The following is a 23,434-nucleotide window of genomic DNA, read 5'->3' on the forward strand; positions in this document are numbered from 1 at the left end:
AACGATCACACGTGTTACAACTGACAGACGAAGCCACTGCAAAAGTTTTTTCAGGGGAAAAATCAAGGAGATATGCTAGATTCCTTAAGCCTACTGAGAGAGAGCTACGGGATCGCTGCAAATGCTTCAGGACTGAGGCTGAAGGAAACACAGCTGCAAACGCTCTTGCCCTGTTGCTGGGGCTGTCGGAACGCGTGATATGAACACAGGTGCTCTACCTGTTTTCCCGAACAATGTAGGTGGTCAGCAACTGCAGCAGCTGCCTGTTCTCTTGGATCACGTCCAGCTGATCGGAATCTTTGGGGGGTGATGCAGTCATGCGGGTGAGCCATGCCTGGAGACGCGCCGGCTCCACGCAAGCCAGCTGGGCCAGGGAGCCGCAGAGATGCAGGAGGCTTGGGTTAGGGCTCTTCTCAGCTGGGGACAGAGCGAGAGGCGACGGTCAGTGAAGGAGGGCGAGGGGAGGCAAGAGGCCCAGACCATGAGCCAGGGAAGGGGGAAAGGCTCCAAGCAAGCCTTCGACTTCCTTCCAAACTTTCTCTGAGGAATTCTCTCCACTTGTTAGCATTCCTCTGCTGTAGTTACACTCGGGGAGAAGATAGGCACAGTCATTAACTGGACATCAAAGTTCCCCTAAGAAGATTATTAAAAGCTGTCACTCACTCAGCTGGAAGAGTTTGGTGAAGAATTTCAAAACTCGGTTACAGAATTTAGCAGAGAGGTTCTCATTGGCTGTTGCCATCATGATCTGCACGAGTTCTCCACTGAAAGGCAGGAGGGGAAAAAAATCAAGAATCATGTTAAGTGTCACATAAAAAGCATCCTTTTCTATTTCCTCACAATCTCATCCCCTCTAGGAGAACTGATCACTTGTGAGTCAACAATGCCAGTGAATCAAAAACAACCCCCTTCACCAATAACCTCAAGGCGCCAGCAGTTAACCAGTCCTCCTGGAAGTACAAACATCTAAGCAAGCTTTTGTATTTCCTGAGAGAACAACCAGGTCAACACAGTCCTTGCTTCTGGAAGGCATTCAGAAATCCGCACTGAGGAGAACGCAACATAGCTCACCTGTCAGAGAAAAAGTCCTCCATAGCTTTCCGAGCCTGGCTGCTTTCCAGTTGCTTTTCCAAATACTGGAGACATTCCTCTAAGATGGATTCATCAAGTCCACTGAAAATCCAAAAGAAAAATCAACTATAGAAACAAGGGCTGTTTCGAAGTCCTAATACTACCTTTAACAATTCAGAAGTCTACGGCTTTCCCTGGTGGCTTAGTGATAAAGAACCTGCCTGCCGATGCAGGGGACACGGGTTCAATCCCTGGTCCGGGAAGACCCCACCTGCCATGGGACAACTCAGCCCATGAGCAACAACCATTGAGCTTGTGCTGTGGAGCCCAGCAGGTGCGACTCCTAAGCCCACAGGCCGCAAGTGCTGAAGCCCGAGCACCCTGGATCCTATGCCCCAACAGGAGAAGCCGCCACACGGAGGAGCCCACGCACCACAAGCAGGGAGCAGCCCTGACCCCGCAACCAGAGAAGTCCACGCAGCGGTGAAGACCCAGCAGAGCCGAAAATACAGTTTTAAAATGTATTTTTAAAAACCCAATTTTAAACTATTAAAAAAAAGTCCTAAGTCTATTTACGGCTACACCTTGAGGGCAATATTTAGTTTTGTTTTGTCAAAGCTTGGCATAAACCCTGGCATACAGTTCAGTTCAGTTCAGTCGCTCAGTCGTGTCCAATTCTTTGCGACCCCATGAACCGCAGCACGCCAGGCCTCCCTGTCCATCACCAACTCCCGGAGTTCACTCAAACTCAGGTCCATCGAGTAGGTGATGGCATCCAGCCATCTCATCCTCTGTCGTCCCCTTCTCCTCCTGCCCCCAATCCCTCCCAGCATCAGAGTCTTTTCCAATGAGTCAACTCTTCGCATGAGGTGGCCAAAGTACTGGAGTTTCAGCTTTAGCATCATTCCTTCCAAAGAAATCCCAGGGCTGATCTCCTTCAGAATGGACTGGTTGGATCTCCTTGCAGTCCAAGGGATTCTCAAGGGTCTTCTCCAACACCACAGTTCAAAAGCATCAATTCTTCGGCGCTCAGCCTTCTTCATAGTCCAACTCTCACATCCATACATGACTACTGGAAAAACCATAGCCTTGACTAGACGGACCTTTGTTGACAAAGTAGTCTCTGCTTTTGAATATGCTATCTAGGTTGGTCATAACTTTCCTTCCAAGGAGTAAGCATACAGCAGGTGCTAAATAAATGAGGAATTAAAACTGCAATAAAACAAAAAATTCCTAAAATCTAAAATAAGTGATGTAGTCAGTAGCTAAGAGTTCAAAGAAGCAGAGCTGTTATCTCAAACTATCAGGAAGAGGAGGGGAAAGGAGGGGAGGACTGGAGGTAGAGAGAGGGCGTAAAGGAAGTGCGACGTGCAGGCATGCTACGTCACTTTTCTCTGCGAGCCCATGGGCTGCAGCCCGCTGGGCTCCTCTGTCCAGGGGATTCTCCAGGCAAGAGCACTGGAGTGGGTTGCCATGTCCTCCTCCAGGGGATCTTCCTGACCCAGGGATCGAATCCACGTCTCCTGCCTTGGCAGGCGGGGAGGGGTGACAAAAGAGAAGTGGGGAGAGAGGAAAAAAAACAGTCCCTCACGAAAACCTGGACTGCTGGACAAGAAAAAGGCGGGAAATCACAATTCCTGGCACCCTTCATCTTTATAGTTCTCAGTGGGATAAAACTAACTTACTCAACTGCTCTTTTAAGACTCGCCTACATCAACATGGCCAGCATGGTCAAACAACGCAATGAGATCACCTTTACGCCACAGAACACCTATCTCACACGCACAGTCACAAAAATGTTAGAAACTGCATCAAGCTCCTTTGCAGACAGTACCACATCCAGGACAGCACACTCATCCCTAAGAATGAATCACAGAAGAGGATTCCAAACAAGTCTTCCTATGTGTCCTCAAGAATGCAAGACGCACACAAGCACAGAACTTTCTGTTAAAAAGCACAACAGGGACCTCGCTGGTGGCCCCGGGGTAAGGAGGCACCTGCCAACGCAGGGGGCACGTGCTCAGTCCCTGGTCTGGGCACTAAGGTCCCACATCCCTCGGGCCAACTAAGCCTGAGAGACACAGCTCCTGAAATCCCCGCGCTCCACAGCGAGACGTCACCGCAACAGAAGTCCTCACACCAAAGCCCATGCGCAGCAGCGAAGACCCAGTGCAACCAGCAGAACCAGAATTAAATTTTTAAAAAGGCACAATCGTAGGCTGTTAATGAATGAGAGAGAAGCAAGTGCTGGTGTATCTCACTGAGAGCAGCAGGCGGTCACAGGAAGCGGACGCTGCTCCCCAGGCGGGCTCACCTATTGGGATCCGCGTGGTTGGCCAGAATGTTGTAGCAGCCAGTGATGAGCTTCTCATACACACGAGCCAAGAACTCATCGGACTCCGCGGGGCCCAGGACACGCTCCAGGGAGTTGCTACTGATCTCAGCCACACTCTCAGTGCTCGACTCCAGAAGAAGGGGGAGCAGTGTCCGGATTACCTGTGGCGGGTTCATCTCATCGGACCAACTTCAGCAAAGAAAACAGAATCAAATCAGTGAATATACTCCTCTGAACAGCTGCAAGGGGAGGAGAGGGCAAGCCAATCATGTATTGGGAAGGGCTTTTTTCCTTGGACAGTTGTTTTTCAAACAGGCACAGTCATGCAACTTCATGGTCTCCTTTCTCATCACTGTATCAGAAGTTAAAATCATTTCCATTTGCAAAATCAACTTATTAAAATGTTAAATTAATTACATAAGATGTATTCTGTAATATTCAGAAAAGAAAATTTACTGCAACCTAAGCTAGTAACCCTCTAAGACAACCTTTCTAGAAGAACTGGCAGGAATCTGGATCACTTTTAAGGCAATGAGATACAGGACTTTACTCGTGATCTATGTACCGGAAGCCTGCCCTAGTCCCCACGGCGGCAGTATCTAAGTTCCACATGAACCTGGAGAAGCATGACTTCAAATACGTCATCGTCATGTGGAAACTTAAACCCAGAGCACCTCCACGTCACAATATGATTTAAAGCCAGCGTGCTTTTTCTGAAACACACTACACATAAAGAGGGGGAGGTCCTCTGGAGCCCTCCACATCTACGTTCAAAACCCTTCCACGGAGACACTCACTCTCTAAAGCCCAGGCGCTCTCTGCTGCAGAAGCAGGCACAAGCAGCACTATCCTGCAGTTAACGTAACTCTCACCGTCTTCCTGCGGCTATGACAGAGCACAGGCCTGGAGAGCATGCAGGGCTATGCAGCTGGTACTCACACGATAAGGTCTCCAGTCAGCCTGACCAGGGAGAGGAGCGTGTGCTTCAGGGACGCAGCCAGGGGCAGACTCTGGCCACAGAGCGTCCCCAGGTGGGCAGCCTGCACAGCACTGATGTAGCTCTCGGAAGGGACGGTGTCATTGGCGAAGGCGTTGCGCTGCAAGGAGGCAAAGCAGACATAAATGGAGAGACCACCCGTCTCCAGATGCTTACACGAGCAAAGAGAAAATCCAAGGCCCCACTGGGGTTCATAGACTAGGACTCTATTCAGTATACACTGAGTCACCCCGGGAAGGAGAGTGGAGTGGAGTGAAGGAAGCAGTTAGCAAATTTTAGTTAGTACAAGTTGAGTTAAAATCTTAAACCACTGGCGGCTCAGCGGCTTAGTGTCCGCCTCGCGGTACAGCGCACACTGGTTCGACCCCTAGTCCAGGAGGGCCCCACACGCCCTGGAGCAGCTCGGCCCGTGCGGTGCCACTACTGAGCCTGTGCTCGAGGGCCTGGGAACCCCAGCTCCTGAGGCCCGCGTGCCCTAGAGCCCGCTCCATCACTCCATCAAAGTGACCGCAATGAGGAGCCTGCGCGCCGCAACAAAGGGCCGTCCCCCTCGCTGCAACTAGAGGGAAGCCCACACAGCAAGGGGCAGCTGACACGGCCACAAGGAGATAAGGTCTTTTAAACAGAAAAGTTAAAGTTGAGCTAAAATTTAGTTACTACAAAGTTTAAGACACCCAATACCACTTTTCAAATAATTAGGATATATTATATTTAATATTAAAACTATGCTTGTTTGCCTCTAATAACTGGGAAAGATCAGGATTTCACAATGTATCTGGTTCCCCATTACAAATATCTTAATTACCCTTGCACTACAGCTCCGGGTGATGTAAATAGAGGTCACAATTACAAAGCAAGGATAATAAGATTATAACACTTGTTTTTCCCAAGAACTGTAATAAGACAATAATCTGTTAACAGAGGTTAACCTGAGGGCAGCACACAGGAAGATCAAGGGAACTGACAGAAGACACAACAGTCTTCTGAAAGCCTAGAGAACTTAAATGCTACCCCATAAAATGATGACAGAAGGAGCAGGTTCTTGACATATAACCTAAAAGGGAAAGGAAACAGTTAACATTTACTGACAATTCACGTGCCAGAGAATGTGCTAGGCACTTTATATTTAATATCCTTGATCTTCACCTCCCAGTATTTAACAGATGAAGAACCTGAAGGTCCTAGCAGTTGACCCTCGAATACCACAGGGGTTGGGGTGTTGACCATCCATGCAGTCGAAAATCCATGTATAACGTTACAGTCAGCCCTCCATACGTGCAGTTCCACATCCGTGGATTCAACCAACCACAGATCATTTAGTACTGCAGCCCAGACTTAGTGAAAACAATAGTGTGTAAATGGGCACATGCCGTTCACAGCCCTGTACTGCTCAAGACTCCACTGTAATAAAGTGGTTATCCTATAACACAATAACATACTTCTTATTCTTGGCAAAATGATCACGAGTAGCATTTGGGTAATTCAAGGACTTGACTACGGGTTCAGCCACAGCAAATACTGCAGCAGGTTAAGATCTCCTGGCAGCCAGTTAAGCCTAAAGAATACGAACAGAACACAGAAACCAGACAGGGCTCCGAAGTTCTACTCCCGGGCAGACGGACACTCACCCAGGACCCAATGTTGGGAAACTCGTTGGTGCTGATGTTGTTCCAGGATTCACACACAGTCTGAACTGATGATGGTAGATTCTGAACCAGCGTTGGACCTGGAGGCAACAGAAAGGACAAGGAATCACCACGAGAGAGAGACAGAGAACACCACACAGCATTTTAAAAGCCAACCCCAATGCAGAGAGAAACACACTACAGCCCAGGTTGTCAAAATAATTAGTAAGAGAGCTTAGAAGCATATTTGAATAGCGGCACCATGTCCAAGAAACTACTAACTGCTTAACAACTAACGATCTCAATTATAAGATTTTCACTCCCCATCATATTCACTTTCTAACCTTGCGAGTAAAGAAGACAACTGAAAAAAGATGCAAAGGGACAGCAAGTCACTGCAAGTCACTATTCAACATCTAGACCCTCTACGGACAGGCAGCACTTCCATCTCTTTTCTCCGAAACAGATATTGAGGGCAGGGAACATTAATGCACATCAAGAACAGTAGTCAACGAAGTAATGAAATTAAATTTCTACAAGTGAGACTATTTGAACATTAAAAGGGTACTTAAACCGTGAAATGCAGGAATATACAAATGCCTGTACATTTTAAAGGATAACTATTACACTTAACGCCAATCCTGCTCAAGTCCTTCTGATTTCCCATCCCAAATTTCTACCAGACCATTCCTAACACAAGGAAGAAGTTTTCCCAAGCGTGAAGCAGTAGCTCAATAGTCTTCCTAATCTCTATAAATGGAAAGGAGAACAAAGATCTTTCCAACAGTCAAAGAGCTTAACACCTTGGAACCAACTAATCTTGGCTTGGATTCCAGCTCTGCCACTTGCAAAATGTAGGATATGGGCAAATTACCTAAGTCTCAGTTTCCTAATGAGTAATGGAGGATGATGATAAAACTCACCTCACAGGATCACTGCAAAGATCAGCACAGATAAACCTATGTCAGTGCTCGACACACAGGAAGATCCCAATAAATGGTAGATGCAGTAAACAGGCAGCAAGGGAGAAACAGCACTACCAGCCACAGCGGTCTGCAGTCTTATCCAGAAGCTCGCTCACTTACCCAGAGTGTTCGCCTTGCACCTACTAGAGCCAATGGCCAAAACAGCAGCAAAGCCGTGCAGCTTCTCCTGGGAAGGCTTTTCAGTGGATCCCTCCTCATTAAAGTTCTGTAGCAAATAGGCTCTGGAGGAAAAAAGAAGGAACTATGTCAAAGCTGAAGGAACCTAGTGACATTCTGGTTAGGAAAAAAAAGCAACCCCAGGCAAATGGAAGACCTGCAGCTCCGTTTCCTGATCCTCTAAGTGCAGCTGCCAGTGCCTGCCCCTTTGGGTCTCCTAAGAATGCCAAAGGGTAATTACTTCCCAAAGAACATGCCATCCTTGGAAATGCTCACAAAACATTATCTACCCTACTTGTCCTGGCCTCAGGCACTGTACATATCACAGGCTCTGAGAAGTATTATTTTTTCTTAAACAAACAAACAACACTTCCCAAAGTTATCTGCCCGGGAACGTGTAATATCAGGAATGGGCCGATTACAGCCTAGACACTCTCAAAGGGCAGTGACTCACAGCGTTGCTAACTGCTGAACCCACCACGCCCGAAAACCTAACTGGCCCATAGTGCGCACTCATTGCTGCTACTCAAGTTTACTGCTCACATCCGTCCAAAAATTTTGCCTCAAGCAACAGTCTTCTGTCTACTGCAAGGCATTCACACTAAAAGACACGTTAAGTTTTACAATGATCCAAGTCCCTTTCAGCAACAACGTCCCATAAAACAGGAACTGAAGAGTGAAATCCTCCAGGGACCAGAAAAAGTAAGCGAGCGAAAAGGGGCCGGGTCAGAACAGCAAAGGAGAAGGAGCCAGTCCTCAGCGGCGGTGCGCTCCGTCACACGGGAGACAGGCAGTTTTGCCAGTCCTTCCAATGGAAGAAAGCCAGACGTCTTGTGAACGGAGAATAAACTACCGATTCTTATGCACTGAAAGTGAATTCTAAAATATTTAAACACTATGCAAAACAAACAAAGGAAGTCCACAGGGTGTGCAATTTGCAATGTTTATTATAGAAGGACTGGGTTTCAAAATACTCTCTAACTCATTAAGAAAAGGTTTTTCTCAGGATTTCAAAGTCCCTGGTGGTCTAGTGGTTAAGAATCTGCCTGGCGATGCAAGAGACGAGGGTTTGATCCCTGGTCAGGGAACTAAGACCCCACGTGGCAAAGGGCAACTAAGCCCTGCACCACAACCAGAGAGCCCACACGCTGCAAGTGGGGAGCCCACAGGCTGCAGCAAAAGACCCCCCATGACACAGGACGACCCCGAGGGCTGCAACTAAGACCCGACCCGACCCAGCCAAACAGATAAATAGTAAGAAAATGTCTTCTCTGCCTATGTCCCGTGAGGTTTAAAGAGCTTCACCTCAGTGAATAACGGGAAGTATACTGTTTGGAAAAACTGCATTACCTCTCTGCACCATACAAGAAAAATGCTAGAAAATATTTACACAGGAAAGTAAACCACCCAAGCATTTACTTTCCCCATCTCCGACATCTCTGGGCAGATGGCCCGCCCACCTGGTGAAAGAGGCATAGGTGTCAATGAGCTGCAGCGTGGCGGGCAGCAGGTTCTTGGTGACCTCAGAGGACTTCTGCGGGTCGGTCTCGGCGGCCACCTTAGAGAAGTGCTCGTCCAGAGAGACCTGGACCTTGGAGACAGCAGCGTCCAGGGTGTAGATGGACTGCAGGCTGGGAATTTCATGCAGCTGCAAGATGGTGGTACAGTCGATGCTACAGAAGGACGAGATCTTTAAAAGATACCCAAGATCTTAGTTAGTTGTGGCAAAAAAAAAACCCGCAGCATAAGCCAAGTTCTGTCGTTACGGACCCCAAACTCACATACCTGTCGGGCAAAGTACTCCTCTACAATGTCAACGTCATATTTCACGGAGCTGCACTTGCTAGATGCCAGTTCTAGGAGAGAACCAGCATGTTCAGCCTTCATTCCCTGTTTGATAAGGTGGTCCTATTTACAGCAAGAAAAAAGTGTTCAGGAGAGCAAAACAGGCAGGGTCTGAGGCGTCCCCCTCAGCCTTAAACTTAAATTAAGTTTCCCGAATTAGACCCTGCTGACTGACTACCCTACAGCAGCAGGCTCAGCGGTACCTTTATCCAGTTGACATAGGAACTGATCCGGAGGCGGGACGACCACCGCAGGGTGTGCAGGATGTCACATTCACTCATCTCTGGCGAGTTCATGGCCAACTGGTTCATGTAAGTTTTCGATGGTGGCAAAATGCCCAGGATCCTCCACAGTATCAAGAAGTAATATTGAAGGGCACAGGCTTCCTACAAGAAGCAAAAACAGCAATCTCAGAGGCAGGAGCTTTTGGTACTGCCTCAAGATCTCCCATGGAGATCCCATGGATGGAGGAGCCTGGTAGGCTACCAGTCCATGGGGTTGCAAAGATGCGGACACCACTAAGCGACTTTACTCTTTCAAGATCTCCCTAACAATAAAAACTGATCCAAATATCAATATAATTTTTAAAGCAGAACAGGGTGCAGTCCCAATTTTCAACTGAGATTTGGCTCTTAAGTCAGCTCACTGGGTCTTCCCAGGGAATATACCCAAAGCAGAAAAGGGTAAAACACACTTTTTACATACATATAAAATCTGTCCCACATTCTGTACATTTCACAGGCCAAGAAAGCAATTCTCAGTCCCTGGCTCCCCAGTAATTTACCAAGTGACTGAAAGAGAGCAAGACACTGCCTTCAGCAGGCCCTTTCTGTGGTCTTAACTGCTGTTATGAATCCTACAGGTACGAGACACATTCATGGGGCCACTTCCAATATCATATATCAACCAGCACTCAGGAGGTACATCAGGAGATAAGAACTGAGGTGACCCTTCCTCTCAAAGTCACATTCCTCTCAATGTTAACCAAAAAGAAAAGCCAAAAAGGCTGACTAGATCCCAGAAGGAAATTCCTGGTAGACTGCTCCCCAATAGTCAGACACATGCCAAACCCTTCATAATTAGCCCAGGCTGCCATGGTCTTACCAGGGCTGTTACATTCTTGTTTTCCTTCCTCCTGACTGTATCAAGCTGGGACCCAGCTGCCAGCAGGGACGTCAATGCAGTGTACAGCTCATCATACTTGACGAGCTTGGAGAAGAGGACATCACAGGCCTAATATCAAGACAGACAATCGTTTTCTCTTATTTTGTGAAATATTTTTTCCTACTACCCATACACTACCACTTAACCTCAGGATTGACAAACAGCTCATTCCAAACAGTTATTAATGTCTCACTGCAGCTAGAGTTCCCCTCATGGACCAACTCAGCTTATGGATTATATTGTGAGCACACAAGTGCAGGCATTAGACTGAAACAACTATTTTGTCCATTAAAATAGCTGCCTGTGAAAACGCTAACACAGACAGCTTTAGAAATAATCTGTCAGAGATGTCAATTGCCAGGAAGGACATCCCCTACTGCCAAATTGGAGTCCAGCAAATAAATCTCAAAACATTTTCCTTTTAGAAAAAGCTCAAATCCTAATACAGACTAAATTCACTCCTTACAGAAAGTTACATCATTCCCTTTCCTCCTAATAGCCTGATTTTGGTGGACACCACCTAACCCACATGCAAAACGGGATTTTTAAATTCTGGGTACCACAGAATCAAGTCGGTTCAAATCATCCTCTGAGGCTTCTGGGGACAGGACACAGTAGAATCTGGGTTGCGGGACGGCATCTGAAAAGCAATGTGCTTACTGAAAGAACGGTTCCACTCTTAAGTCAAACAAGTACGAAAAGCAAAAAGACACTTTGGACCAGGGTTTCCCACGCTTGGCATGACCCACTGACACTCTGGGCCAGAGGACTCTCTGCTGAGGGGAACTACCCTCTGCACAACACGATGCTGAGCACCATCCCGGCTCCCATCCCCCGATGGCCAGCAGCGGCCTCCCAGCTGTGACAACCAAATACGTCTCCCCCAGTTGACAACTTCTGTTCCAGGAGTTAACTTCTGTTCTATGATCATCACACGAATCGACAGAACTATCATGAGACTGGTAGTCTTAAATGCTGCCTCCCCATATCAAAGGGGCCAACCACTAAGAGACCCCAGTGACGATAACTCAGTTAGGGCTTGATGAACACGTCCACCAAATACACTTTATATTTAACGACCCTCAGATGCAAGCAAACACGTGCAATGCACGTGAGAGGAGCCTTACTAAAAGCATGGACCACTGCCATGTGCGAAACACTGGGGAGAAACCACAGCTCCCGCTGTCTGAAGACCATGACCCAAAGAAACCAGCCTCTCGGTGAGAACCATGTCCCTAAGAGAAATCTGAACGCTGTCACCCAGAGTGGCAAGAATATACATACGGCACACTAGGAGCAGAGGATTCCAACTCCTCACATCTTAGATGTTTTTTTGCTTTTAAAAAAACGTGGGATATGTGAGGGTCTGTTTCCACCAAGAGTTTTGAATCCATAGGTATCTCAGACTATACCAATGACCAAAAGTTCTCAAGGATGCCCCAACCTCGAAATTCAGCCCCTCCCATGAGAATCAGGAAGTTTCTTATCGACAGTCTTCTTTCTGACCTGATGAAAAATGCTTAGACCAGTTTTCTTCTACTTCTTTGAACCCATGATAGAGAGGGGTGGTCGTCCGGCGGCTGCTGCTGTCCTGGGATCCACTTGCCCACCCAAAAGGAGGACTAAGCAGGTTATGCTGCACCTTTTAAAACACAAAGATTCAAATTAAGAAAGAGACACAGTCAACATTCTGCTTCTCACTCCAGGCATGATATCAGATTGACACAGCAAAGTCTGGGAAACTTAACCAAAATAAAATTTTAGATTTTTCTGTGACTTCTTTTGGGAAGCACCTTTTTGCCAGAGTATAAAGGGAACAGTGTGTAATGAAGCACGGTCAGAAACACTGCCTGTAATAATCCTTAAACGGCCCTCCCATTCTCATTTTGGTTCCCTGAAACAAAGCAATTTACTAATCCATAAAATGTACTGCTCGACCATCACTGAACCACTAGTAAACTAACTGAGGCCTGACACTCACAGCGCTGTGCTCGACACACGTACAGTGGGGCAGTTCAAAGAAGGACACCTGTGAACAGAACCTATGATCCAATCTCAGCAAACACAACCAATGAAATAAATGCACGTGTATCGCTTCTGGCTGAACATAAAGTGTTTAGAGAGACAAAGTCCCAGGCGTCCTCCTCAGGGTGCTTAAACACACCACAATGGACACCCGAAACCGCAAGTGAACAGGTCACTTTGGTTTGGGACGTGATAATTTGAGAATAACAAAGATCTCAGGAACAGCTGTAAAGCAAAAAGAACGTGTTCCTCTGTACCTGCTCAAATAGATACATGGGGGCTTTGGAGTACTGATGAAGCAGATAATCAAAGATCAAAAGCAGGCGAGCCAGGATGAGAGGCACAGAGCGCATCTGGGCATCCATGCTGGCACTCAGCTCCTGGGTGATCTGCACAAAGAGCGTCAGGATGTCCTGCCGGCCTTTCTCAGAGAAGTTGTGGAAAATGAGGAGCAGCAGCTGCAAGTGCTCCACGTTCAAATCCTCCGTCTCAGCGGGCACCACCCCTTGCAGGGCATTCTGCTTCATGGTCGACAAAAACCTACCACAGAGGAGAGGAGAATATGTCTGGTAGGGAAAAGTCAGAACACCCCCCAAGAGTTACAGTGTCCAGTGCCAGAAAAGGCAGATTTCTTAAACCCAGGCATGAAGAGAACAAATTAAGGGAGACAAGAAGCTACATGTAATGTGAAGATAAAAATTAAATCTTGGCTACAAAAAGGCTAGATTTGGCCACAAAAGCATTTTCAACAACCCTTCAACAACATTAACTGTGGCCACAGCAGTGTTAACTCCCACGCTGCCATTTCTGGCAATGAAAAAGAACTACAAGCTCTCCAAAAGGTGGCTTTTTTTTTTCTTTAATTAATAAGTCCAGGTAGACAGAAACATTTCAACTACCTTTTTCTCTGTCATCTGATTCTACAGATTATTTCTCATTTTGAGAATTCATACTACAGGTTAAAAATCACAACATGGTAATAGTTGAAAATAACTCAATGCATTAAAAAGCAACACATAATTTACACTATTTAGAGAACTTGTGAGAAAACCTTTCATGCAAAAAAGGAATAAATGTGCCAGCTATTTTCCCTGCCTTTGGCCATCAGGAGATAGGCTTGTATTCTAATAAGGGTTTCCCTCACCACTTCCCTACCCTCCACCTTCTGGCCTTCTTGCAAGATTCCACCAGGAAAAATAGAGTGCATGTCTGGCATTCACGGGGGTTTATGATTTCTCAAATCCAGCAGTAGAGCTATTTGATCATGGACTGGGAAAGAGGAAAACAAAGCCTTTTAGGAAAACTAACTGCTTTGAAGACTCCCAACCATGTAAACAAAAATGGCAAATACAGGTCCATCTAAAGAGGATTTAGATGATTAATCTGAGCTTCCCCCAAGTAAAAATATTCTTTAAAAGTTGTCCAAAAAAGACTGCAAGTCACTCTAAGTGGTTTTGTGTCGAAAGCAAAATAACCAAGACAGAGTTGGCGTCCCTGCTCCCTCTCTTTCCAAAAAACCAGGTCAGGATGAAACTGGTTTATGTTCCGGATTCAGGTTCTCTCTCATAACTGCAATCAAATCCTCCATGTGCTGAAGGGAAGATTCTGTTTCCAGACCCTAGTTTACGTATATCTGTTTTTTAAATAGCCCCCCAGCTCCTCCCAAATCCCCCCATCAGAAACATACTCCTCCACCCTTGCCACTTTAAGCCTATCATCAGAGTACCATCTCAGGGCCGCAGATGAACTATAAATCAGTCAAACAGATTTTAAATAGCAGCCTTCTCCGTAGGGCTTCTGTTGGAGTCATCTTACCTGTCCCAAACTTTGAGGCATTCAGGGACGTCAGGGTCACCCTGAGCGCTGGCTTTATGTTGCCAGATGAGCAGGAGGCGTGAAAGCACAGAGAGGCTCTGAGGGTGAATGTACAAGGGCCACGGGCCCTCAGAGAAAGGAGCAACTCCCAGCTGCTGCAGCAGTGTGTTCTAACATGAAAGACATACAAGAGGCCATTAGGGAAAAAGGCAGGGAAGGAGGTTGCTTTTTAACACTGACAAAGAGTCCTTTAGAGAAAGGAGGACACAGAAATTCAGATTCAGAAGCAGCCCCAAAAGGTCATTCCACACATGAGAAAAATACAAAGGCAAAAGTACTAATCTAACCCCACTAACAAAGACAGTTAACTAGTGTCAGCAATCTGGTCCCCAAAAGGAGACGTGCGCGGAGACAGCAGAATCAGGGTCAGTTTCAACGGGCAGTGTCTTTGAAAGAAAACTTCAACTGTAATGGCTAACAGTTTTCCTTTCAAGTCACTTATGTACTACAAATAACACTCCAAAGGGGGAGCTCCAACAACTTAAGAGGGCCAACAACTTGTATTAATAGCATTAGCAGAGAAATTCTGCCTCTAAGATGTCACGGCATCTAGAATTAATCAGGTCGTTGTCTCTGCCTCCAGTTGTAGCTTGTAGCATGTCTTTCAAATGAGCTTTACTTTCAGCTCAGTTATCTAAGCTGCAATTTATCTCCTCAAACACACACACAAACTGAGCAGGATGCCAGTGGAAAAACCAGACAAATGCCTGCTTTCTCATTTGGCTTTAGAAAGCACAAATCATGGTTACCTCAGGACATAGGATAAATTTTGAAGTCTGCCAAACTAAATTATACTCTTGTAAAAAAACATCCGAGAGGACCCTATTCCTCGATAATGTTCAAAAAGTCATGGATATCGAGCATAGCTCCCATGTACTAGCGGGTTACGTGGGGTAAGTGCTGTATGGAGACTGTGACACTAAACACTCGAGCTGTGACGTCAGACGCGGTGTGTTCCGCTGCACTGCTGAGGGCCAGAGCTCAGGGTGGCTTAGCAACATGACCAAAGCCAAAGGATCACCAAGCGACAAGCCAAGTTTCTCTCTAAAACCCACATTCTTAATCCTTATGCTCAACAAAGACATGATGACTAACTTCTCCATTCCTGACTCAAGAAAACAATTCAAAAAATAAATAAACATGTCTGATCTATGGCCAAAGTCTTCACTGGAGCACCACTGGTAATAAAAAGTAAAATCAAGGCACATGCAGCCATGGTGGTGGCAACCACAGAGACCAGTGAACATAAAAACATGCTCTGTATATGTTATGTCACACACAGATACAAAATCATAAAGTTGAAAAAGCAGAAACAAGGGACACATCGACGTTCTGATGACTGTAAAGCTGTGCCTCTGTGGACAGCAACAAGAGGAAGCACGGCAACACCGAAACCAGGAGCTCGGCGAGAGGACTGTGGCTGCGTCTACTCTGCCACTCACCACCGCTAAGGGAGCTTGTCTGCCTCGTGTCAGATGGGTTAGGGCTCAGAGCCGTGACAAACAAGCCGACGCTCCTCAGGAACCGGCTTTCCCCACCCCTCGCATTGACGAGCTCCAAGGAAGACCTGACTTCCTAAGGAGCAAGTCTGAGTCAGGACGGAGCGGAGCCCGGCCCGACGCACCCCTGGACACCTTCCAAGCGCCCTTCCCCGCCGCTCCCGCCGCACCCGAGGGGAGCCTCGGCCTCATCGCTCCTGCTGGGCCCACCGTCTCCCTGTTTCTCACACTTCACTGATGGCCGCCCAGTGGGCCATCCCCAAAGCTGCAGCATCCATCTTCAGTTTCTAACTCCTGAATTTCAGACTCACATTTCCCACTATTTTCTAAGACATCATCATCCCTCTGGCACCTCAAAATTTCACTATTTAAAGTGGTGGTTTTTTTTTTTCAAAAGCAGTAATGGTGACTATTTTATTCAAATTTATAATACTGATAATACAGTTTTTCTCATTTGATTGAGAAGGACTACAGAATCTAACATACTGACAAAGGAAATAATACAACCACATAGACGATGCCTCCGCTAAGCTGTCTTCAGCTTACTCCTTTAGTAAAGGAGAGCTTCACCTTCAGCTATTCAATTTTCTTGACTGCAAACAACTCCAAGGCTCGCCGACTGCAAGGACCTAAAAGTCACTTTGGAGGGCTGACATGACTCATTTTTAAAAACAGAAAATGGCAAATCGTGCCTCCTGCACCTAAAGAACCCAAAGGCTCATTCCGAGTAACTGTGACTAAGTGACCCATGAGCATGTAAGTTGGTGCGGTCACTGTGGGAAACGGGATGGAGCTTCCCAGGACACTACAAGCAGAACTAGGACCCAACAGCCCCACTCCTGCGCATACATCCAGACAAAACACAACTCAAAAAGACGCACGCAGCCCTAGGCTCCCAGCAGCAGCATCACAGCAGCCGAGACATGGAAGCAACCTCAACACCCATTGGCAGATGGCTAAAACAAGAGCAGTGCGCATGCGCGGGGCGCTGCTCAGCCGCAAGCAGGAACGGAGCAGCGCCACCTGCAGCGACAGGGGCGCAACCAGGGATCACCGTGCCAAGCGAGGCCAGAAAGAGAGCGGCCAATGCCCCACGGCACCACTTTCACGGAGACCCTAAAATACGACAAAAATGAACCTGTCTATGAAGCACAAACAGAATCACGACACAGCAGACAGACTGGCGGTTGCCAAGGTGGAGAGGGCTGGAGGACGGGTGGAGCACGAGGCCGGGGCTGCCAGACGCGAGCTTTAACAGAGGATGGACAGACAAGGTCCAACTGTACAGAACAGGAAACTATCCTCAACATCCTGTGATAAACTGTAACGGAAAAGAACACACTAAAAAAGAATGTATACGCAAGACTGAACCACTCGACTGTACAGCAGTACTTAACACAACACTGTAAACCAACTGCACCTCAATAAAAAAACGTTTAACAGAAATCTGGAGAAACAAGTGACGCGTGAGGAAACACAATCTGAGTCGACTTAAACCCGAAGAACGTGCCACGGAGTTCTCAATATCACTCCTTTTATCCCCAAACCAACTCTCTTTCCTGATTTCCCTATTTCTATTAAGACAAGAGCATCCTGCTGGTCTCATTTGGGTTTTAAGGATTTTAAATTTGGCAGCATCTTAAATTCTTAAACTCTCCTTGTCTTTCACCTCATTCAAACAATTTCCCACGATCTCTACACTGCTAAGTCGCTTCAGTCATGTCCGACCCTGTGTGACCCCATAGATGGCAGCCCACCAGGCTGCCCTGTCCCTGGGATCCTCCAGGCAAGAACACTGGAGTGGGTTGCCATTTCCTTCTCCAATGCATGAAAGTGAAAAGTGAAAGTGAAGTCGCTCAGTCGTGTCCGACTCTTAGCGACCCCATGACTGCAGCCCACCAGGCTCCTCCATCCATGGGACTTTCCAGGCAAGAGTACTGGAGTGGAGTGCCACTGCCTTCTCTGGATCTCTACACTAGGTCCTTTAATTACCCTGTCTCCCCGTTCTCATGAAGTCACACTAACTCAAGTCATTTTTATTTCTTCAGTTCCTGTAATAGTACCTGAAACATGGATAACTTTCAATGAATACTTATAAATGAACCTAGATCACCATAGTAACAGTATTATTCAGTTATGATAATTTTACATGCAATATTAAATATAGTATTAAACAGTAACAGTAACAATACATTTTATTAACGTCCCTTACAAGACACTGTGTATCTGGCAACTTAAATCAGGCATCTTGAGTAAGAAAACTTTGCACATTACTCCAAAGAAATAATATCCAAGGGAAGGGGACTCAACAGCAGACAGACTACAATGACTATCCTTCAAAGTAGTGAAATATGGGAAACAGTTTACAGTTCCATGCCTGGAGCTGGAATGAAAAATGGAGATCTGAGGGCTTCCTCTGCAGCGTCAGCAGCTATGGGCAGCCCAGCTACACATCCACACGAGGTCTGTAATTATTTTTAAAATGCTAAGAGAGCAGTATCATCACAGGAGTCTTAAGAACCCATATTCTCTAAAGAAAAATATTTCTTCCCCATTATTTGGACATAAAAGTTTAGCCAAGAAAAGTGCAAATCTATGACCTTTGAAACCTCTTGATAAAGTCAGATCTGGGCAAGGAGCTGATAATTTTGGCAATAACTTCACTCTGAGAAGTTATCGCAGGCAATATTATAACTGAAGCATTTTCTGCTCTTTACCTTAAACAGGTCAATAGCTTTTCTACTCTATTTATTGATATAGTCTCTTTCCTGCTAAAAAATTTTTTCCCATGTACCAGTAAGTAAGCGTAAATAGGTTTTACAATTACCTTTTTAAACAACAAAAGAAATGCTTCAGGATTTCTCAAATAGCTTGAGATTGTGAGAATTTTTTTGTTTTGTTTTTTTGGCTGCACAATGCGGCATCTGAGTTCCCCGATCAGGGAACCCATGCCCCTTGCAGGGCAAGCTCGGAGTCCTAGCCACTGGACCAATTCCCTGTGAGAATCAGTTTTTTAACTTCATGAAATAGGTTCCTGGATTTTGCCCCTTTGGGGGCAAGTACAAGTCCTTAAATTGTGTTTTGATTCTGAGAAACCACTGAAATAAAAATATTTTCATTAACAACCTTAGAAGCCAGGACATGGAAGCAACCTAGATGTCCATCAGCAGATGAATGGATAAGAAAGCTATGGTACATATACACGATGGAGTATTACTCAGCCATTAAAAAGAATACATTTGAATCAGTTCTGAGGTGGATGAAATTGGAGCCTATTATACACAGTGAAGTAAGCCAGAAAGAAAAACACCAATACAGTATACTAACGCATATATATGGAATTTAGAAAGATGGTAACAATAACCCTGTATACGAGACAGCAAAAGAGACACTGATGTATAGAACAGTCTTTTGGACTCTGTGGCAGAGGGAAAGGGTGGGATGATTTGGGAGAATGGCATTGAAACATGTATAATATCATATATGGAACGAGTTGCCAGTCCAGGTTCGATGCACGATGCTGGATGCTTGGGGCTGGTGCACTGGGACGACCCAGAGGGATGGTACAGGGAGGGAGGAGGGAGGAGGGTTCAGGATGGGGAACACATGTATTACTTGTGGTGGATTCATGTTGATATATGGCAAAACCAATACAATATTGTAAAGTTAAAAAATAAAATTCTGAGTGATAAAAAAAAAACCTTAGAACTAATTATTGGAGATCTCCTAAATGAAATTCTACTGGGGCTGGTTGGGGAAAGTTGGGGGCGAATATTCAGGGGGGTCACATTAACTGAGAATCTGAATTTTTAACAAATTCCCCAGGAATCCTTATGCACACTAAAGACTGAGAAACACTAACTCTAACTATGCTAATAAAGTTATTATCAGGACATGACATTGCCAAATCTTGGGAGAGAATGTGGATCCCCATGCCCCTGGCACACTGTTGTTGAGAGCAGACCTCGGTGCCACAACACAGAGCACTGCGTTATCTGCTCAAGGTCACGGGCTCCATAGCCTGTTGATCCTACTTCAGCTTATATTCCCAAGAGACTCACTTGCAACAGGGGACACACAGGGGACACGCACAAGGGCAAGCGCAGCAGGACACCTGGGGGTCCAGTGGCTGAGAATCCTCCTGCCAGTGCAGGGGACATGGGTTCGATCCCTGGTCCAGGAAGATCCACGTGCTGCACAGCAACTAGGCCCAAGCGCTGGGAGCGCTTGCTCCACCACAGGAGAAGCGGTCGCCATGAGCAGCCTGCGTGGCACCCAGAGCAGCCCCCACTCAGCAAGAGTCAGTGCAGCCAAAGCAACATACAACACCTGGAATAACAATGGTATCTGACTGACACAACCCAAATGTTCATCAGTTGGAGCAGAAGGGACACGAATAAACTGGTGCAGTCACAAACACAGTGGAATACACACAGCAGTCAAAACAAAAGCTACAGAAATGAATTCTGATAGTAAAGGACTAAATAATGTTAAGTGGAAAATGCCTACAAAACTGCACAGAATGTGATGTCATTGCTAAAAGCAATCAAATAATTTTAAATTTTAAAATATTCCTTAAATCCAAAAGCAAATACATATATGAAACTAATGAAATGAGGAATTTAAGATTTAGGATTCCAGATATCAGCTACTTCACTGAGAAAAGAAAGCTACAAGGGTTAGAAGTCCACAATCAAGATCCTAGACTTGATCTCAGTGGTGGGTTGGCTATGGGAGCACATCATGGACCTTGATTCCATCCTTGTTCACCTCCTGGATGATACTGGCCAACACGGCCATACAGTGCTCTGAAAGGGATAGACTTGCATAGTTTCAGACAAAACTGTGCCGAGAGTTCAGCATGGAAGAGGTGATAAAGTTCAACATGCTGGACGCTAGGCCTAAGAACTAAAAGAACACGCACCTCCTATAACTGGCCTGACCCTTTGAAGACAAGCACCTTAACTTATCTCTCAGATCACTAACAGCGCTCAACATCTCCTACATTGTTGGCCGTTTCTTATTTTTAATAAAACGCCCCCTTGTCTATTTAGTTATTAGGAGTGGGTTTTGTAGCTTTTGCTTTTCTTTAAACTTACTGAGTGAGTTGGGGCTCAAGGACTCATATTCTTGAAATGATCTTAATTCAGGCAGAGGGACATCCTAAAGTAGTCTCTCAACACTCTTTCCAGGGAGGGGATCCCAAGACAAACTGTTCCCTAGCTACAGAAACAAGCGCAGCCTACTGAGTGCAGACGGAGAGAGCTCCCGGCCCGAACAGTCGCCGCGCGCACCTGCAGGTTAGGCGGCTGGAGGTCTGAGGTCACCAGGGAGTGGTTGAAGTGGTAGAGGGCGGCCGCGAACTCCTCATCTGACGCACCTTGAAGACACGCGGGAAAACCAATTACTCAAGCACCTGCCTGATACAGTGCACCACCCTGCCAGCAGCCAAATGCTGCTAGAAAAACACCCGCCAGGCACATATCCTGTCTACTGACCCTTGAGCCCATCCTTGTCCACCTCCTTAATGATACTGGCCAACGTGGCCATATGGTGCTCTGAAAGAGAGACACTCAGATAGTTTCGGATAAAATTGTTCCGGGAGTTCAGCATGGAAGAGGTGATGAAGTTCAAAATGTTGGAAGCCAGGCCTAAGAACTAAAAAGAACACATAAAGGTTATACCAGGTTCATAAGCCCAGAGCCCCCACAAACCCTAAATGCAAACACAAAGTGAAATACGTCCGTTGATCTCGTGAGAAAAACACAGTGACTCAGACTCAGATTTCAATCACTGACAGTATGACTAAGTTTAATTATGACAGCCTTTCTCATGTGATTGTACCAATTACAAACAAAGGTGGATCAATTTAATACAACAGACTTCACGGAGTACTGTACGAAGACAGGATTTGCCAACAGACAGACTCATTTCCTTCATTCCTCTAAGGTCCTGTATTTGTCCAGCTCTAAGATATAACTGATATATTCAATTCTGAAGCCTATATTATCACTATACACATTTGGAATGCCCAGTTCTTCACTTCTCTATTAAAATTCAGTTGGGGAATTGCCTGACGGTCCAGTGGTGAGGACTGTGCACTTTCACTGCCAAGGGCCTGGGTTCTATCCCTGGTCAGGGAACTAAGATACCATAAGCTGCACTGCTAAGTCTCTTCAGTCGTGTCTGACTCTGTGCGACCCCATAAACGGCAGCCCACCCGCCTCCCCCGTCCCTGGGATTCTCCAGGCAAGAACACTGGAATGGGTTGCCGTTTCCTCCTCCAATGCATGAAAGTGAAGTTGCTCAGTCGTGTCCAACTCTTAGCGACCCCATGGACTGCAGCCCACCAGGCTCCTCCGTCCATGGGATTTTCCAGGCAAGAGTACTGGAGTGGGGTGCCACTGCCTTCTCCGATAAGCTGCACAGCAGTGACCAAAAGAATAGTAATAATTTAACTAGAGTGAACTGAATCAAGCTGAATTATTATGTAAATGTTTTAAATCCATATCCTTGACTACACTAAGCTGCATAAAAGCCAAGATCGTATCTGACCTGATTACCGATAGGGCTTCGGGAGAGGGAATAACACGCAGTGTGCCACCCACAAATACTGGCTGCACGGATAGTTAGCAACCAATCATGACATACTGGACGTAGGCGACGGGCCCGTTAATTCTTCACAACACTCTCAGGAGGCACAACCACTCCCACACAACAGGAGAGAAAACAGGCTCAGAGAAATTCAGGTTCTTGCCTGAAGTCATAAAGTCAGTAAATGCAGAAGTAGGATTCAATTCACTCCTATCTAATCCTAAACGCTATGTTACTAACCCTCAATCAGAGAAACATCATCAGGAGTACAAGAGTTAATTAATGAAACATAATCAATATACTTAAGCCCTAAGTACAAATGTCTTTAAACATTAATGATCCATGCCGATGAATGGCAAAAACCATCACAATATTGTAAAGCAATTATCCTGCAATTAAAATAAATTAATTTCAGAAAATTAATGATTCAACATACAAAATGGTTTTATTCCAATGATCTGCTTTTCACACACCTTCAAACCATTTCTCCTTCCCCACTCAGAAATGCACTCTTACCAACTCAGGATCTTTGCGACTGGCCAAGATGTTGCCCTTCTCGCCAGGAGCCTGCTTGCTGGGGCTCTTGACGCGAGGAGAGCTTTCCAGGGGAGGGGACGGGGGAGGAGGCGGAGGAGCCACCTTCTCTTTGCTGGGGGAGATGGTCTCTTCAAACCACTGCCCCAAGATAGGTTCACTGTCCTCATCTAACAGGGAAAGAGAAAAGTTAACAAAGTAACAGAAGTTACCCACTTTTCAAATTGTATCTGTACACCTGCCTTGGAAAAGTGCCTGAGTCAAAAAGAATACAAGGTATCCAAATTATGGTGGAAGATACACAGTGGCCTAAACTTGTCAAAACTCATACAAAGGTACCCAGGCAGCACATGGAGTGCCTTATTGTGTGTAAGTTACACCTGGACAAGACCAACAGTTTTTTAAAAGAACCCCAGGAAGGAATAGAAATCACCTCACTTTATTTTACTGGCAACAAGCCAAATGTTCTCAAGTGCAAGCTTTTACTTGTCATCAATTGTAAGCCCCCAGATAAGAATCGCACTTTTTTGCACTACTACATACACCTGGATAGAAACAATCTGATGTGGTTATTTTCTTTACTCTCTCTCCAAACCAAGGCAGGAGGGAATGTTACTAGTAATCTGGTCTAATTACTAGTTACGAATAGCCAGGAGATGCAACCAGTCCATTCTGAAGGAGATCAGCCCTGGGTGTCCTTTGGAAGGAATGATGCTAAAGCTGAAGCT

General features: G+C 46.0%; 1 protein-coding gene across 5 annotated transcripts in view; it reads right to left on the minus strand.

The window, feature by feature from the left end:
• The window catches only part of UBR4 (ubiquitin protein ligase E3 component n-recognin 4), a 136,754-nt gene that overhangs the window by 87,178 nt on the left and 26,142 nt on the right, over positions 1-23,434 (minus strand). For all 5 annotated transcript variants that reach the window (XM_070382125.1, XM_070382126.1, XM_070382119.1 and 2 more), the window contains exons 15-32: positions 22,689-22,876; positions 21,077-21,236; positions 20,873-20,958; positions 14,020-14,189; positions 12,462-12,744; positions 11,686-11,821; positions 10,740-10,819; positions 10,120-10,248; positions 9,219-9,401; positions 8,956-9,078; positions 8,631-8,860; positions 7,114-7,235; positions 6,032-6,129; positions 4,346-4,503; positions 3,386-3,595; positions 1,072-1,173; positions 664-764; positions 219-417 (exon numbers count right to left, since the gene is read on the minus strand). In XM_070382125.1, coding sequence (XP_070238226.1) covers positions 219-417; positions 664-764; positions 1,072-1,173; positions 3,386-3,595; positions 4,346-4,503; positions 6,032-6,129; positions 7,114-7,235; positions 8,631-8,860; positions 8,956-9,078; positions 9,219-9,401; positions 10,120-10,248; positions 10,740-10,819; positions 11,686-11,821; positions 12,462-12,744; positions 14,020-14,189; positions 20,873-20,958; positions 21,077-21,236; positions 22,689-22,876 — 2,758 coding nt within the window. The remainder of the gene's footprint in view (positions 1-218; positions 418-663; positions 765-1,071; positions 1,174-3,385; positions 3,596-4,345; positions 4,504-6,031; positions 6,130-7,113; positions 7,236-8,630; positions 8,861-8,955; positions 9,079-9,218; positions 9,402-10,119; positions 10,249-10,739; positions 10,820-11,685; positions 11,822-12,461; positions 12,745-14,019; positions 14,190-20,872; positions 20,959-21,076; positions 21,237-22,688; positions 22,877-23,434) is intronic.

This window comes from Bos mutus, chromosome 2 (assembly GCF_027580195.1).
Source record: "Bos mutus isolate GX-2022 chromosome 2, NWIPB_WYAK_1.1, whole genome shotgun sequence".
Lineage (NCBI taxonomy): Eukaryota > Metazoa > Chordata > Mammalia > Artiodactyla > Bovidae > Bos > Bos mutus.